The sequence below is a fragment of the Ailuropoda melanoleuca genome, chromosome 19 (assembly GCF_002007445.2).
Source record: "Ailuropoda melanoleuca isolate Jingjing chromosome 19, ASM200744v2, whole genome shotgun sequence".
Lineage (NCBI taxonomy): Eukaryota > Metazoa > Chordata > Mammalia > Carnivora > Ursidae > Ailuropoda > Ailuropoda melanoleuca.
Genome location: NC_048236.1, coordinates 24,179,877 through 24,197,759, shown reverse-complemented (window position 1 = coordinate 24,197,759; position 17,883 = coordinate 24,179,877). Strand labels below are relative to the sequence as shown.

Here is a 17,883-nt window from a genome sequence, read left to right as displayed (position 1 = left end):
CTTCAAGAAGTAAACACTACAGGTAGAGAGATGATACCAAAAAAAAAATGTTTAAAGCTAATAATTTTTTTTTAATTAATTAAGGCAACCAAAGAAAACATGTCCCAAGACAGTACACAATTTATGGACAAATGACTAGTATACTTCTGAAGTACTGCAGGAGCTCATCCTTAAATTATGTATCAACCCCCCTTTCTGCAAGCAAAACAAATAAGAACCTGCTTATTTCATATGTAAGGAAACTTAAATGCAAAAAGTCAGTCACTGAGAGCAATTTTGTACAAGTTTCTAGGTCTATCAAATTTTTTTTATTTTTTTTATTTTTTTAAAATATTTTATTTATTTACTTGACAGAGATAGAGACAGCCAGCGAGAGAGGGAACACAAGCAGGGGGAGTGGGAGAGGAAGAAGCAGGCTTCCAGTGGAGGAGCCTGACGTGGGGCTCGATCCCACAACGCCGGGATCACGCCCTGAGCCGAAGGCAGACGCTCAACCGCCCAGGCGCCCCTAGGTCTATCATATTTTATATCCTTCATGAATTTGTTCCAATTTGGGGTGGATATCATGGAGAATGTGATTTACTAATTATGTATTATGCCCACAATACTCCCACCTAGACTGAATTCTTCGAATCAAGAAACGTATGGCGTTATCATCTTCTAACCCCTCCACAGCATTGCCCAGGATTGAGCAAGAAGAGAGCTGATGGTCTGTGTGGGGATCTTCACTTGGATCACTGAAAGGGATTATCAGACTGCCTCTAAAGAAGTCTGGAGCCCAGGCTCTGGAGTCACTGCCTGGCTTGGAATTCTGGCTTCACTATTAGTGGATCTAAGTGCATGAGCAAGTAATTTACCTCTCTATGCCTCAGTTTCCTCATTTGTAAAATGAAGATAGCAATTGTAATTTATAGAGTTTTGTGAGAGTTAAATGTACATGAAGTGCCTAAAACAGAATAGTATTTAATTATAGTTATTTTTGTCACCAAAGTTGATAGAGAACCAGCAAAGAGCTAAAAACAGACACTCTCTACCACCCTAACCTTAGCAAAACTCAGGTTGGTGAGCGGTTTTGAAAATCTAGATGTGTGTCCTTTTCCTTTTTGATGCTCCAATATGAAATAGTTCTCTCCATTGTGCCAGAGTCTTCTTTCCTATGGATCCCCCAAAGGAATCAGAAAAGAGGTGCAAATTATGGGGAATGTAATTCCCTAAAGCCACATGCCTTTCCCATTTCCTTACTTTTTCATTAGGTTTCCTAAGGTAGTTCCCAATTCTAATTCTTGGACATTTTTTACAGTCTTTCCTCTTCCTTTTGCCTTTTTCTGCTACATTCACTTGTCACCAGAGCCTGCTGCTTTCTCCTTCCAAATGCCTCTGTCATCCATTTTTTCTGTAACCACTATCAGTACTATTATGAACCATTTCTGGTCTATTTTAATCATCTTCTAATTGGTCTCTTTTTCTCCAGGAATGACCTATTATCATCCATTATGCATACCTCCGAAAGGTTCGTCAGCCCAAAGCATTCCTTTCAATCTGGGTAGCTCTGTGTTCATATACTTTCTTGTCTTCCTTCAGAGTAAAAACCAGTTCCCTGAGTCTGGATTTCAAGGTCTCAACCTTCCTTTATAGGTTTATGGTCCTTGACTCTTTTGCTAAATAGACTTTGGTCATTTCTTGCATTGTATCTTTGATATCTGCTTAGCCACCAACTTATGTATCCATCCATCCATCCATCCACCCACCCACCCACCCATCCATCCACTCATCCATCCACCTCTCATCTTCCACAATTAAATTATAAACTCCTTGAGAGCAGACCTTATACCTAACATTATTTTGGGAAACTTCCTTTCATCCTCCAATTTTACACAGTATTTAAAACATAGCTTGTGCTCAATAAATATATTTTTAAAGAATTACAGAAAAATATCAGCATATAATTGTTAACATAAATAGGATAAAATGCCAAGTATTACTGTCCCTAACAAGTTTTCCTGACTTCCAATTTTGAGTTAGATTTCTCTGTGTTTTCATGTCAATCTGTGAATTCTTTCATAGCCTTATCATCATACTTTGTTGTATCATCTGTTTACTTGTCTGTTAGTTTAACTTAGCTCTATCTTATTAATAGTTTTATAAGTCTCTGTGTCAAATGAATGACTAAAAATGAATAAATCCATGTAAAAATATATGCTACACATATGGGTCATTTGAAAATGATGGAAATCTTATTTAATATTACCCAGAGTTAAATAAGACTTAACAGGTCTGCTTCAGCATGTCATGTTCTGAATTTGTCTACCCAATGACCTCAGTTATATATTACTAGTGATGTTATCTAAAGTCACTAAAGACAGTCTAGACACATTCACAATGCTTAATATTTGTTATATGTATAATAGATGAGTGCATTCATTTATCTACCAAGATCATTTTTTACTAAGTAAACATTAATTTGCTGCATAGATTGCCCAAGGTCCTGAGCATGATCTTTTTCTTTTATTTAATACCTTCCTTCTAATACCAACGCAGAAGTAGCCAGTGGGTACAGATTTGGCTTTAGCTATAAGCCTCCTGGTTTTGCACAAGAACCATCTATTTTCTTGGCATCGGCATGCTGTTCTCATCCTAGACAAAAGACTCTGTAGAAGAGCAAGAGAAATAGCAGTGATTCACAGAGTAACCAGGCTGGGCCCTGAGGCAGAGCGACTTTCTAATAATAATATCGCCAATACGAATTTCCCTTTGTATTCTCTCCACATGAGTTTTGGGAGAGAAATCCAATTCAGAGACAGTCACATTAATTTTGATTTGTGGAATTATCACTCATCCCAACTAATCTTCATTTTCACTGAGCATTCCCGTAGTACATACTAGTAGTTCTAAATCGTGAGAGTATGTCAGGATAACTTGGGGATATTTTCCAAATACACATTTTCTGGCCTCCCTATTCATGTATAGTAGGGAGCATTTGATACATAATAGGCTAGTGTGAGGGGCAGTATATCCTTTTAAAAAGTATCCCAACACATTTTTATACCACTAGTCTCATTAAGAGACATTAACAGATAAGATACAACCTATGTTTAAACTGAATTAGCCAAAAAGAATTTTTTTACAAATTGTGCCAACATGAGCACACTGTAAAAGCTTCGTAAATATTTGTTAAATGGACAAAATAATGAATAATGTAGAGATTGCTCACTTCTATTTTATACAATATTTATACAATACTGTAATATTTATACAATACTTTATACACAACTCTCTTATGTACTTTATCTCATTCCACCCTCAAAACTTGTCAATGAGATAACTAGAAACAATTTTCTTCCTATTTTCAAGATGAGAAAATTAAGATTTAAGAAGGCAAACACCCGGACCAATGTCACCCAGCAAATGAGAACCAGATCAAGGACTAAAAATATTTGGTTCAAACCCTGAATGCTAGGATGTACCCACTACTTTCTGAAGAATTCCAAAATTCCTAATCAGAATGTAAATTATCTGGATATTTTGAATCTATCCTGTACTATGAATCCAGATGCCTGGCTTCTAGACCTAGATGTGCCCCTTTCTTGCTGAGTGACCACGGGGCAATTCACTACCAAAGTTCATGTGTTGTCTGCCATATGCAGGCAAAGGGCACAAAGCATCAAAGCTCAGTTGTGACTTGAGTTAAGGCTGACATTAATGAATTCAATCAAAAAGTCTGTTTAGGCTTCTACAACCTTAGTTTTTTAGGAAATCTTCTTAAAATTAATTCTTTGTTTCTATGAACAACTTTCATATGGCCTAAGATTGACCCAAGAAAGCTGAAGGGATGAAGATCCACTGAACTAGCTGCTTGGGTCTGGCCCTAGGCCTAAGGAAAAGGTGACCTTTAGTCTTCCTGATAGAATCAACAAGATAATAAAGAATAAGAGTCTACTCAGATGCTCTGCACAGGAGGGGAAAAATTGTTTTTAGCTAAAACACCCTCTATTTTCAGGAACAATGGACACAGCACACAAGGTGCAAGGTCCTCCAATGTCAGGATCAGCAAAATAGAAACTGTTCAGAGCATCATTAACAGGGGACATAGTTCAGTCAAGAAGGGGTAACTGATAAAAGTAATTTAGTACTAATTAAGGTCCATGAAACATAACTGTTACATATAAAACTACAATGGGTCTACTCTTACGGAACTAAATTTTTTTAATACCGAAGCAGTTGCAGAAGGCACCTTCTTTCTGAGCATTCAGGCAGAGATAAAAACAATATTATCTTAAAATAGTTACAGTAGAAAGAGGGGCTTTAGAAGACTCTGTGAACTGGCATAGAATGATCTGCATAAACTAGAAAACCATATAAAGAGAATGAAGACTATAAAAGCCACACAATTTAAAAAAAAATTCTGTCACTTCCTAATTATAACCATGAATCGGAAATGTCAGCATTCCTAGTATTCTCTATTTCCAAGTTACTAGCTGTACTGACTATATTCTAAAAGACAAAAACATATTTTTCTTTAGTTGGAACTTTTATTTTTTTAATATTACTTGCTCAATATGATCCCTACTGCAGGTGGTAATAGAAGTATAGACTATCACACTGAGCAGTTCTCATGGTATATGCAAAAAAAAGTTAACAGCAAAAAAATAAAACTCATCACATTTTGATATAAACATGTGACTAAAAATTGTACTGAACAGGCTGCTTGTCTCTGAATAATACTTTCATTCATGATAAAATATAGAGATAAAAGATCCTTTGCATATGGAAACATATTCCCTTTCTTCTTGGCTGAATTTTACTCAAAAATGAGATATCCTTCAAAAAAGGAGCAATATTTTTATCTAGTATATATGTTAGAATATTTATTTCCTGTAGTGTAGAACACCTACAAAATTATTAAATCTTCTATCCCAACAGAATATCAGAGTGCAAAAAAATCACAAAAGAACAAACATTTAAAATGGCAGTCTAATCATGTTTCAATTTGTACTCAATTTTAATTTTCATCACTTTTTACCTTCAATATTTGACATTCTACACAAATTTACCTAAGTAATACAATTGAAATTTCTAAATTTTCATTTACATATGCCATTTAAGATACATTTGTGTTCATAATAGGATGCTTAATATTTTATGAGAAAACACATTCCTACACATTATGCATGCAATGCATTCAACCTATTACACATATCAGAGATTACACATATGACTTGCAGCCTCCTTCCTTCAGTATACATACCAGAAGTTCCTCTTCTTCTCCTTTTTTCATCTTTTTTTTTTTAAAGATTTTATTTATTTATTTGACAGAGATAGAGACAGCCAGCGAGAGAGGGAACACAAGCAGGGGGAGTGGGAGAGGAAGAAGCAGGCTCATAGTGGAGGAGCCTGACGTGGGGCTTGATCCCATAACACCGGGATCACGCCCTGAGCTAAAGGCAGACGCTTAACCGCTGTGCCACCCAGGTGCCCCTTTCTTCATCTTTTTTTTAAAAGGTTTTGTTTATTTATTTTGAGAGAGAGAGAGTGTGCGCACACACACGAGAGTGGAGAGGGGGCAGGGCAAAGGGAGAGAGAAAATCTCAAGCAGACTCCACACAGAGCACAGAACCTGATGCAGGGCTTGATCTTATGACCCAAGATCATGACCTGAGCCAAAATCAAGAGTTGGATGCCCAACCGAGCCACCCAGGTGCCCCTCATCTTCTCTTTCACTGCTTCCAAAACTTTACTGAATTACACTAAACTTCACTGAATTCCAGTAACTCCATCTCCACTGCTACCAGCAGGTCCAAACCACCATTATATTTTGCCTAAACCACTACTACTGCCTCCTAAGGTTCTTTTATCCTCATCCAACCCACTTGCCATACAACATTGGATCATGATTCTCCCTTCTTCGAACTACATCAAGGGCTTCGCAATAGTCTTACATAAAATCCAAAGATTTGAGAGTTCTCTAGGATGGAGCCCTTGTTTACCCCATCAGTCTTATCCACGGCCCTCCTCCTTACATTTGTCTGCCTTTTTTTAGTTCCCCAACCATGCTACACTGGTTTCCATTTAAGATCCACTAAACATACATACTATCCTCTCTACCTGGAATTCCCTTCTGCTGACTCTTCACAGGGCTGACTTCTCATCTTTCAAGTCTCTCCTTAAATATCATCTCCTCTCAGAGCCTTCCTTGAACCCGCTTTCTAAATAGATTCCCCTGTGTAATTCTCTACCACGGCACTCAGTTTAGGCCTTTGTTAAAAATATAGAGTTTTTTCATCTATGTTTGTTGTTTAGATCCTCTCCTCCCACACTCTAACTTATACAAGGACAAGTACTCTGCTTTGTCCATCATCATATCCAGCACCTGGCCTGGGCTCTGCACACAGTACAGACTATATATACATTTGTTGAAGGAAGAATGAATAGCCTCATTGGAAATCAAGCAATGAACTGCTTCTTCTACTGCACAATCTCTACCAGTTGAACAAGTTCACTTCCCCCCTCCTCGATGCTATCTTCTCATCCAAAGCAGATTTAACAGGTTCCCATGGAAGGAGTAGACCATACCTGAGCTGAGATCAGAATTTAAGAGAATTTGGAAAAGACTGAGTATAAAAGCTGCTAAACTTTAGGAGCGGAGAACATCACATGGCTCAGGAAGTGCAGAGAGGTAAGATCAGGAAAGCTAGGGAAACAGGCCAGATTGCAGTATTCACAGGGCCTCTCCCAGGTTTTTAAGAGGAATCATTGTATTCATGATGGAGTTGTATCTGAGGTAGTGATAGTCTGCCAGTGGGTTGCCCAATTTTCTGCATTATTCATGGAACTTCTGCCATCCACTACTATAGGAAGACAGAGTTCTGCACATTTAGTATACACATCCTGAAATCATATCTGGTATGCAGAGCTTAAGGGTACAGTGACATAGTGCAAGGGCTCTGTTCAACTGTTTACAATTTCAGAGACACACTTTTGTTTAATCTGTTATCTAGTATAAGATACAGTGTTGATGTTAGATGTGATTTCAAATGAGAATCCATACAATCAAGTATAAAGATATATGTATATTGCTCATACATTATGGGAAACGTATATATATATATATTTTTTTCTCAGTTAAATTTTTGATTCTCAAGGTTATTTTAAAATTAGGTTAAATATAAGCTACCACATTTACATGATTAAATTCATTCTGATCCCATCCATGTTGGTCTTCAGAAGTCCCTGTGTTATAATTTATCTGAACAAAGATTCTTGTTGCTGAAAAAACCATGCCCTTGAGATCTGAAGAAGTATGCCTATTAAAAGAAAAATTTGGATATAGCTTCCCTGTCAATTCAAGGCTGACTCATCTGAAGCTGTGAAAGGGAAAAGAAGAGTATGTGTGACACACATGCCCATGTCAAAAGCTTCAATACAGATGGTACTTAATGATCCAGTCCAGGATGTGAATTACCACTGCACAGAGAGATCATTTCTAGAAAAGAAGAAATAGAAAGGATAAAGACAGAATGGCAAAATAAAATTCTGAGACTAATAATAAATTGCACTTTTACGTGGAACCTAAATTCATTTTTTGTTAAATAAATGAAATTGATAATGAATTACAGGACTTACAAACATATAACAAAATTTATAAAAGTATAAATAAACACCATATATCCAAACCAGTTTTTAATTTTTTTTCCAGTTTCTCATCAGAGAAACCCAAATCAAAGAATCTCAAAATTATTAAAGAATTTGTATCTACAAGGTCTTTTATTTCTGATTGTCTCTAAATATACTGAACCCAGACTCTGAGGTTATACTGGTAACTTTTAAATGATGAAAGTGGTCATACATGTGAACACACACATGCACATACAGAACAGAGTTAAATTTATTTTCTAGGAACTATAAATCACAAGTGTCAATAACCCAAAATAATGAATGGTTCAAAAGTTATATGGAAGTAACTTTTGAATATGAGCTTTTCTGAAAATACGAGGATTTCACATGCAGTACACTTACCTAAACATACATACACATTTATACAGAACCATAATCAATGTTCAAATAAACAGAATTCAAGTAATCAAATAGCTTCCCCAAAAGAGGCTGATGGCATCATTGGTAAATTCTACCAAACACCTGAAAAAAAAATTACAGTAATCTTTCACAACTCTTCCTAAGTAGAATAGTAGGAAATACTTCCAAATTCATTCTATGAGACTAATATTACCCTGATACCAAAATCAAAGAAATCACAGGAAAACCACAGACCAATACCACTTGTAAATATATACACACAAAACCTCAAAAATAGTAACAAATCAAATAAACATAAAATGGATNAATTCATTCTATGAGACTAATATTACCCTGATACCAAAATCAAAGAAATCACAGGAAAACCACAGACCAATAACCACTTGTAAATATATACACACAAAACCTCAAAAATAGTAACAAATCAAATAAACATAAAATGGATAACCAATTGGGATTTATCCCAGGAATGTGAAATTGGTTCAACATATGAAAATCAATGAAAGCAGTATACCATATTAATAAAATAAAGGACAAAAAGGGCGTTACCATCTCATAGATGCAGAAAAAGCATTTCAGAAAATCCAACACACTTCCATGATATGAACACTCAACATGCTAGAAATGGAAAGAAACTTCCTAAACCTTATAAAAACAAAACAAACAAACAAACAAAACAACCATTGGAATCCCACAACTAATATCATATTTAATGTGGAAAGACTGAAGGCTTTCTTCCTAGGACATCTGCTGTTACCACTTTTTGACAACTAGATTCCAACATGCAAAAGAATGAAACCAGACCCCTAACTCACACCATATACAAAAAGTAACTCAAAATGGATTAAAGACCTAAATATAAGAGCTAAACCTACAAAACCCTTAGAAGAAAATCTAGCAGTAAATCTTTATGACCTTGGATTTCACGATAGTTTCTTAGATATGACACCAAAAGCACAAGTAACCAAAGGAAAAATAGATCACTTGGACTTCCTCAAAATAAAAAACTTGTCCTTCAAGGTACTATCAAGAAAATGAAAAGACAACTCACTATATAGGAGAAAATATTTGAGAATCATGTATCTGACAAGGATATAGTATCCATTACATATAAAGAACTCTTACAACTCAACAATAAAGACAAATAACCTAATTAAAAATGGACAAAAGATTTTGATCAACATTTCTCCAAAGAAGCCAAATATAAACCAATGAGCACATGATAAGATGCTCAACATCATTATTTATTAGAGAAATCAAATCAAAACCACAATAAGATTGCCATTCATACACTTCACATCCACAAGAATGGCCATAACAAAAAATACCAACAATGCCAAGTTGGCAAGAATGCATAGAAATTGGAATCCTTTTACACTGCTGGTAGGAATGCTCCTTTGAAATACAGTTTGACAGCTCCTAAAAAATGTAGACATATAGTTACTATAATGACCCAGCAATTACATTCACAGGTTTATACTCAAAAGAACTGAAAACATATGTTCACTCAAAAAAAATGTATATAAATGTTAAAAGCAGCTTTATACACAATAGCTTAAATATTGGAAACTATCCAAATATCCTTTTAACTGATGGATGGATAAACAAAAAAAAAAAGTGGCATATACATACAAAAGAGTATTATTTGGCAATATAAGGGATGAAGTATTGATAGATGTAAACCATGGATAAATCTTGAAATATTATGCTAAATGATAAAACCAAACATAAACGGTCCATATATCAGATGATTCCATTTATGTGAAATGCCCAGAAAAGGCAAATCCATAGAGAAAAAGTAGTGGTTGCTAGGAAGTGGATTTGAGGAGAATAGGGCAATGACTGCTAACAGATAGCAGGTTTCTTTTTGGGGGTGATCAAAATGTTCTGAAATTACATAGCAGTGATAGTTGCACAATTTTGTGAGAAACACAACTGTACCCCTTGGAAGGTGAATTGTACATATGGCATAAGAATCATAGTTCTTTTTAAAAAGTAGGCAATCACCAACAAAACAAAGCAAAACGAGAAAGACAGAATTATGATACATGTACCTCTATGGATTCAATTTATTCCTGATAATGTCACCTTCCACAATAATACAAACGTTGTATAAGCATATTTTTTCTTTGGATATACATTAACTTTCTGGATTTTTACTTTCAAATTCCTACTTCACCAGCTCTAGTATGACCATCCATCCCAATTTTCCCAGGACTGGGCTGGTGGGTTGGGTTCCCAGGACATGGGACTTTCAGTACTAAGCATGGTTAGTTCCAGGAAAACTGGGACAAGTTTGTTCTTGAATGATCTTGCATAATTTACTTTATTCCTCTGCTCTTTGTTGCAGTACAGATGATACCCTCTACACTGCCTTTTCCAGTTTTTCCTTCTAACTCTATACTTTCTCCCCATGCTATTTCATTTGCTCTAATGGTTTTCATTATAAAGTAATTGCTCACAAATTAGTATATCTCACTAACCCTCTCCTGGGTTTGAGATATGAATAGCCAAATATCTTCTGGATGTTTCAATTGGAGATTGGCCATTAATACATAAATCTAATGCTAAATCTAAACTTGCTTTCCTGCCTAAATTAACTCTCTTCTTGATTTTATCACATTCACTTAATCTCTTGAGCTTCTCCCCTCATCTTTGCTTTGTTACTATATCTAATGAATCACTATATTTGTTACTATATCTAATGAATCTCTATACTCTAATTATACTACCTGGGAAATTTTCTCGAATCTGCCTTACCTCCTACCTCTCCTATTTATCCCTGCTAACATCTAAGACTGATATTGATGAATATAGAGAGTTTCTCAGACTTTCTAAAACCATACTCACTTTGAAAAACTCAAAAACCCATAGCGATATGTCAAATTTCAAAATACGGTATTAAAAATAAAACCTAAGACAAGGCACAATTAATTATTTGTTTTCTCCAAATTAGACAAATGTCCTGTTCTTCAGAGAGTCTGATGCAGCACTTCCTACCTCCTGACTTTCTCTTTCACATACAATGCTTGCACTCACCCCCCCACACACATGAACTCCTACCCACACACACGACCACACAACACGCAAATACACATACACACACATTCTCAGTCTCCAGCAATGAGCACATGTTTTAAACTACCCCAGCATAACCTGATGTTTTGGGCCTCAGGGCAACTGTTCTCTTCTTCTGGAAGACTGTACTTCAAAACTGCCTACCTACTGATCTATCCATCTTTCAAAACTCACATTAACTATTGCAGGCTCTGTGAATCTTTCCTTGACCACATCAGCCTCAAAGAGAATAAATCATTTTTTAATGCCTTGCATTTATCATGAAGTATTATAATTTATTTGATTATGTAACTGCCACCTCCCACTTGAAAGAGAACTCTTAAGAAAGGAATTCTGTCTCATTTATCTATGCATGTTATACCTGAGGAATAGCAGGCATAAGGCTCAATTTGTTGAGCTCCACCATTATTTTTGACATATTTATTACTTTGATTAAGCGATGACAACTTATGCAGCATGTCTAAAATATGACTAAGTGACACTTTAATAATAACTGAAAAAGAATATTTGGATAGTTTACATACACAATTATCAAAAATATAAAGTATACTGTCATGTGTATCCATCAGTCTAGGCTTGCAAAATAGAATGCACCAGGTAACATAAGTGTAGTCACCCTACTTCCTGTCTACCTACCATTCTCTCTCTCTTTTCCACACCCACACGGTCAAACATTTTTAAAAAGTCATATACAATCACTATTTCCTTTTCCGGACTTCTCATTCCTCCTCACACTGATCAAAATAGAGTATTTCCACCCACTTATATATTAAAACTGCTAGGACAAATGCCACCAATGACTTCTGTATGGCCAAATCCAAAGGACATTTTTTATCTCTGAAGTTATGTATTGATGTTCTGCTGCATTTGATACGGAGATTCCCCTTGAGCTCCTCTGCTACTTGGCTTCTGGTTCTTCTACTTTTTAAATTATTATTTCTCAGCTGAGCCAGGGGACCCTTTTCCTTTACCCATTCATTATGCACTGACTTTGCCTAGGACTCTCTCTGTTTCTTTTTCTCACTATGTACCTTTTGGTGATGTCACCTACTTTCCCAGTTAACTGAGTGTTTCAGGTTCGTATACCCAACTATTTCTTGGACCTGCACCCTAGGATAATGCACGGTACCACAAAATCACTATATCAAAATACAAACTCCTCACTGCTTACTTACCTAGACCTAGTTTGCTTCTTTAATTCCACTTTTCAGTCAGTGGTCCTTAATTATCAAACAATTATATGATAGTCTCCCTAAACTCTTTCCTTACAAATCATGTTCAATTGACAGTCAAGCACGGCCAATGCTACTCCTTACTCAGCTTTTGAAATGTTTCCTTCCCACACCCTCTGCTATTCCTATGGGTCAAGACGTTATCTTTCTTTGCACTATTACAATAGTCTATTAATTGATTTTCTTGTCCCTAGTTTTGCCCACATCACATTCTTATTCCATTTTCCCTACCTCTGTCAAAGTAAGTAATACATATTTTATATATCTACACACATATATATACTGCAAATTTGACTAAGCCACTCTCCTAATTAAAACCCATTAGTGCATCCTTATAACTAAACATAGTGTTCATTAAATTTTATATTTTTACCCAGTTGCCATACACAGAAATCTAGATTCATCCCACAATATTAACCTGGGATACCTTCTTGGATTTTCTAACCTCTTCTATTCCATTCAAAATTAAAAACCAAAAAGTAGCCTTTATTGATTTTCAGACCCACTGAAAGGTTGTGACTCACAAATTTAAAAATGCTGACCTGCAGGCTAAAGCCCACCCTTAGTCCCCAGCCCTCAATTTATTATTGGCCTTTTCTTATTAACCTAGAAAGACACATATGTGGATATGGAGAGCTCAAATTACAAACACACTATAGAAAATCAGCAGGATAAGGAATGAATTGTAAACTTCAAATACTTCGATTCACCTAAAGAGAGGTTCACTATTTTAATTCAGAAAGTTTAGGTGAGGAAAGAGGTGGTCAGAATAGTCTCCAAAGGAACTGCAGTTGCTTCCTTTTGGCCACTATCCTCAGAGGGGCCACCAGAAAAGTTCTAGTAGGTGCAAGATAAATTACAACATATTTCTACAACTCTTAAGTCTATGGAAAGTAAAAACAAAATAAAGGAAAAAAGTGATCTAAAGTTTCGTTGGGAAGGATGACAATTGTCATTCATATCTAATAATTCAAATTTAAAACAGACATTAGAATGAGTGTGACCAATTAAAAGCAATTAGAATAAGTGGGAACCTCAATATGTGGAACATAACATTTTAAAATCAATATTAATTCCCCAAAGAACTTTCCCAGAAACAGCGTGAATCCTAATATAATCCTAATATAAAATAAAATGCTTTATAATGCCTAGAACATTAGATAGGAAGTGGGGATCATAAGTTTTCCATGAACGATGAAGGAAAGTTCAATTATCAGAAAAATGGCTTTAGAGTAGGAACATTTATAGAAAAAAAATATGGCAACATCATTAAGAGTACTTCTTCCAACTCTGTACATTTTTCGACGTAATTATAAATAATTTTTTACTACACACTTAAATCAAAATTATTTTTATTCCTTGAAAAGTACTCATTAAATATAGAAGATGATATTCAAGTATATTTATTGAGATAAAATCTATAACCGATCTATTGAGCCTCTTGAAATTTATTTACCAAAATTTTGTTTCCTAAAACATAATTTTTTAAATGATTTGTGACTATCATATACAAAATATAGGATTTAAATGTTTTATTTAATTTTGTTCTTTGCCAATACTTATAAAAAACTTGTCATAGCAGAAGAATTACAATACTTTCCTTCTCACTTTTTACAACTTTATCACTTTATTTTGGTTTACTTCAAAGAATTCTCAGCTAAAGAAATCTATAGAAAATCACTCTTAGGACACATTTCTTCAAAGGCATTTAATAAAAACCTTGGAAGGAGACATTTCCCAGTAGTAACTACTTGGTTGTAATGGTTATGCAGAGTATTGCTACTGCAGAGAAATTTTAAGGGAATGTTTAATTTTTCTTACTAACAGCATAATTCTAGTCAGAAGAGTGAATATACCCTGTTACTCTGCAGAATTTTAAAGCTATTGACATTTTATCTCAACAAAATCCACATTCACAACTAAGAATTTTCTTATTTGGTTTCTTTTCTACTTCCTGCTTCCCCTTTGTGTTGGTCATTTAACTCTTTACTAATATGTACACTTGCGGTTGCAATAATAAAAATGAAACTGCATGGGAAATCGGCTCTTTTGGATTATCCATACATTTAAGTAATATGGTGACGGTGGGTAATGGACTTCCTCTGCATTTCCCTTACTTACACACTCCCCTCTCTGTACCTTGCCTTCCTACTTCCCTAAAGTCTTGGACTCCAGCCCACATACATTCCAAATCCAAAAGGTACAGAATTTCTGCCTCCCTAGAGCCCTAAAAATCTGCCCTTTTCCTCTAATTAGTTTTACGCTTGCAACATGGCATTAGAAACTTCATTTAACAAAGATACTTAATACAGAGCTCACGTTTCCAGATAATTTTATCTGACTCAATAGTAGCCTTTTTATTACACATACACGAGCAGTCAGAATATCTACTCCCACATGCAATGTGAATTAATAAATCTGTAACCAGTGATCTGTGTAAGAGACGACATTTTCAGTCAATAAAACTAATGCCATACTCACGGTGAAGGTTGGTGGGGCTGGTTTTCAGCATTTCTTGGTGTTTTGCAGGCAGCAGGCTTCGCCATGTCCCTGACAACACACCTGGGGCGCATGATAGACACACAACGCACTATTAATTATAAAAAGGGTAGAACACATCTGGAAATTAAACACGGTACTGAAAACACAGTCTAATGGAAAATCTTTGTAAGCCCCTTCGATCTTAACCTGGAGGCCCTGGAAAAGCCCTTAGAGTTAGATATTTTTGACTTTGAATTCCAAGAGCTCAGTTATACCCAAATAAAATCTGTACTAGCCACTTTATTTGATTTTCCTTTTAGCACCAATAAAATGATTGTCAGCAGTTTTCCCCCATAGAAGAAATGCTACTGAAAGCTTTGGGCTCGCAATGTGATGACATCTGAAAGCTTAAAAATACTAACAGCTGTTGCGTTGATATGTTAAAAGAGGGGCAGGATTTTCTGCGGCTTTGGCTATTTTACTAAAAGATACGGACTCTTGTTTCATGCCATTCATTACTGCACAGGCTTTTTTCTTTATGCAGAAAGAGATCTAACAGGCCTTAACATGCTCCATGTTCAAAATCCTCTTCAAGTTAAGAAAAGAGAAAGACTTAGAAGGAAATGTTCATATGTAAAGTATTTGTGTGTGTGTATTTGTGTGTGTGTGTGTATGTATAAAATAGAGAAAACACCTCCACAATGTGAAAAAAATAGTAAAAGGTCTTTGTGTCTTAAGTCCTCCATTACAGATTAAATAAATGCAGAGGACAGACAATGTAACAGAGCTCCAAAGGGCAGGAGAAGATACTGTCACCCTTGTGTCAAAAGGGCATATGGAGCACTGAAGAGATTCATTGGCAGAAATTTGAAAACACCGCCATCTAAGGCTGTACTTGGATGGCTCAGATATCTCTTCACCTCAAAAGCTTTAAAAAATATTGCTTTGAATAGGGAAGCCTTGGTTACAAAGCTGAGACCCCACATCTTAGACTTTGCTAAATGGAAAAGCCCCTTAGGACCCAACATTCTCAACCATGAATCTGATTCTTAACAACTCCCATGGAGGCTTCTGGGAGGTTTGACTACACTACCAATATTTAAAGCCAGTCATGTTATTCCAGAAGTGGATCACTGGTGAGGCAGTGGCAGATAAACTGTTTTCCCAGAGCTAAAAGCTGCATGGCAAAATTCTCCACTTCTGAAAGAAATGATACAGGGAAACGTGGACACAACGCACAGAAACGTGCACACACACATACTAATCATTCCAAACAAGGTCAAGTAAGACTTGGAAATCAATATGTAACGTGACAAGAAAAGAAATTGGTACCATTTTAAAGCCTCGATATACTTCCTTCCCTCCAAGGATAAAAGTAAAGAAAGGTGGCATTTGTCAAGAACTAATGCTAAACTCTTAATAGACTGCTTGGTCGAGAGATAGGAGTCAAAGACATCCACAGGAACCACAAAGCCTTTTGTCCTTGTTCGAGTTTCATGGAAGGAGAAAGCCACTCAGGCATCAGGGTTAAGGGAATAACCAAGAAGGCACTTGTTAGGGAGAAATAATGTCCTGGGATTTCTGAGCTCTGAAATGTTAGTCTAACTTAGACAAAATACAATGCTCAGGAAGTTGCATTTCATAGCACTGCAAAATCTTTAGCAATTCCCACTCAACTAAAAATAGTACATTTAGCATATTTAATCTACATGCACTGGTTCGTTAAAATATCGGAAATATCACCAACTTTGGAAAACATTTTGAAGAATTATATCTATGAGAAATCATATGCAACCTTCTGTGTTAGTTCATTTCTTTTTTCCCCTAAAATTTCAGGAAGTTATACAAAGCTTTAAAATAAAATAAATCAGCCACTTCAATTACAGTTTTCCTTAGATATGCTTTTAAGTAACTCTTTTCTAATAAATGTGGATTATCAGCCAGCACTAAAGGTAGGATCTTAAGCAAAAATTTCCCCCCCCCGAGTGAAAGATGACATCTATATAAGAAAACTCTCATCTAATCTCAAGTACCCAGTGGTTTTGGTGTAAAAGCACAACAGCCGATATACTGCTTTGTCTGCACAAATACAGAATCTTTCAAATAAAAACTTTATTTGAATGTCTGAACTTTATATATTGGATAATGAAAACAATACATCAACATTCAAAAAAAATAGAATTTGCAATTAATTTAAATATCATTTTAGGCACCTGGGTGGCTCAGTCCGTTAAGCCTCTGCCTTCAGCTCAGGTCATGATCCCAGGGTCCTGGGATTGAGCACCCTGCTTCTCCCTGTCCCTTTGCCCCTCCACTCCTGCTCTCTCTCACTCATGCTCGCACTCTCTCAAATAAATAAATAAAATCTTTAAAAAAATAAAAAGTATATATAATTTTAAATATACTTAATGTATTTTAATTAATTATTAAGCACGTACAACATATTTTTCATACCAACATATATTCTGACCACAAGACTAAAGTGACACAGCTGGCTACTGAATCTGTTTTTGAGGGAAAAACAATTTGTTTCAGATTGCTAGTTATTCAACCAATTTGATGGGGCTCTAAACTATGGTAATACATACTCCTATATTTTCTAATTTGACTTCTTTTTAGCTGAAATTTCTTCTAGATCTAAGAAAGAAAAGATTTTTTTAAAAACCCCTATGCTCAGATAGATACATAAAATATATAAAAAATACATAACACACTTGAGATTTCTGTTAGCTTGTGTGGATTAACATTTCTTTAAGATCATAACTGAATTGTGTTGTGTCTGCCATATCAGTTTGGAGGGATAAGCTATAATAGTTTTGACAGTTCTAATATGCAGAAATTGTTTAGCACTGGTACCTTCTATTATCTTCCATGCATTAAACTTGTATTATGTAGACCCCTCATACTCTAAGAAACACAGCAATATTTCAGTATGTTGTAGCTCTTATGAGTCTTCCTATCCATATGATTTATTCCTTCAGCCAGACATAAGGAGGCCACAAACACTGCCAAAGTGCTGACTTCCCAGAATTACTACAGATCAAGAGACTAGGAGTTCAAG

At 35.6% G+C, this 17,883-nt stretch overlaps 1 protein-coding gene across 48 annotated transcripts in view; it reads right to left on the bottom strand.

Annotated features, from left to right (window-relative positions):
- The window catches only part of RIMS1 (regulating synaptic membrane exocytosis 1), a 721,356-nt gene that overhangs the window by 391,793 nt on the left and 311,680 nt on the right, over window positions 1-17,883 (bottom strand). For 40 of the 48 annotated variants that reach the window (XM_034647838.1, XM_034647844.1, XM_034647850.1 and 37 more), the window contains exon 1: window positions 14,823-14,922. In XM_034647838.1, coding sequence (XP_034503729.1) covers window positions 14,823-14,914 — 92 coding nt within the window. In that variant the 5' untranslated portion in view covers window positions 14,915-14,922. Of the gene's footprint in view, window positions 1-14,822; window positions 14,928-17,883 lie in introns of those variants that run through there. The other 8 variants (XM_034647842.1, XM_034647848.1, XM_034647851.1 and 5 more) reach the window with 3 other exon arrangements.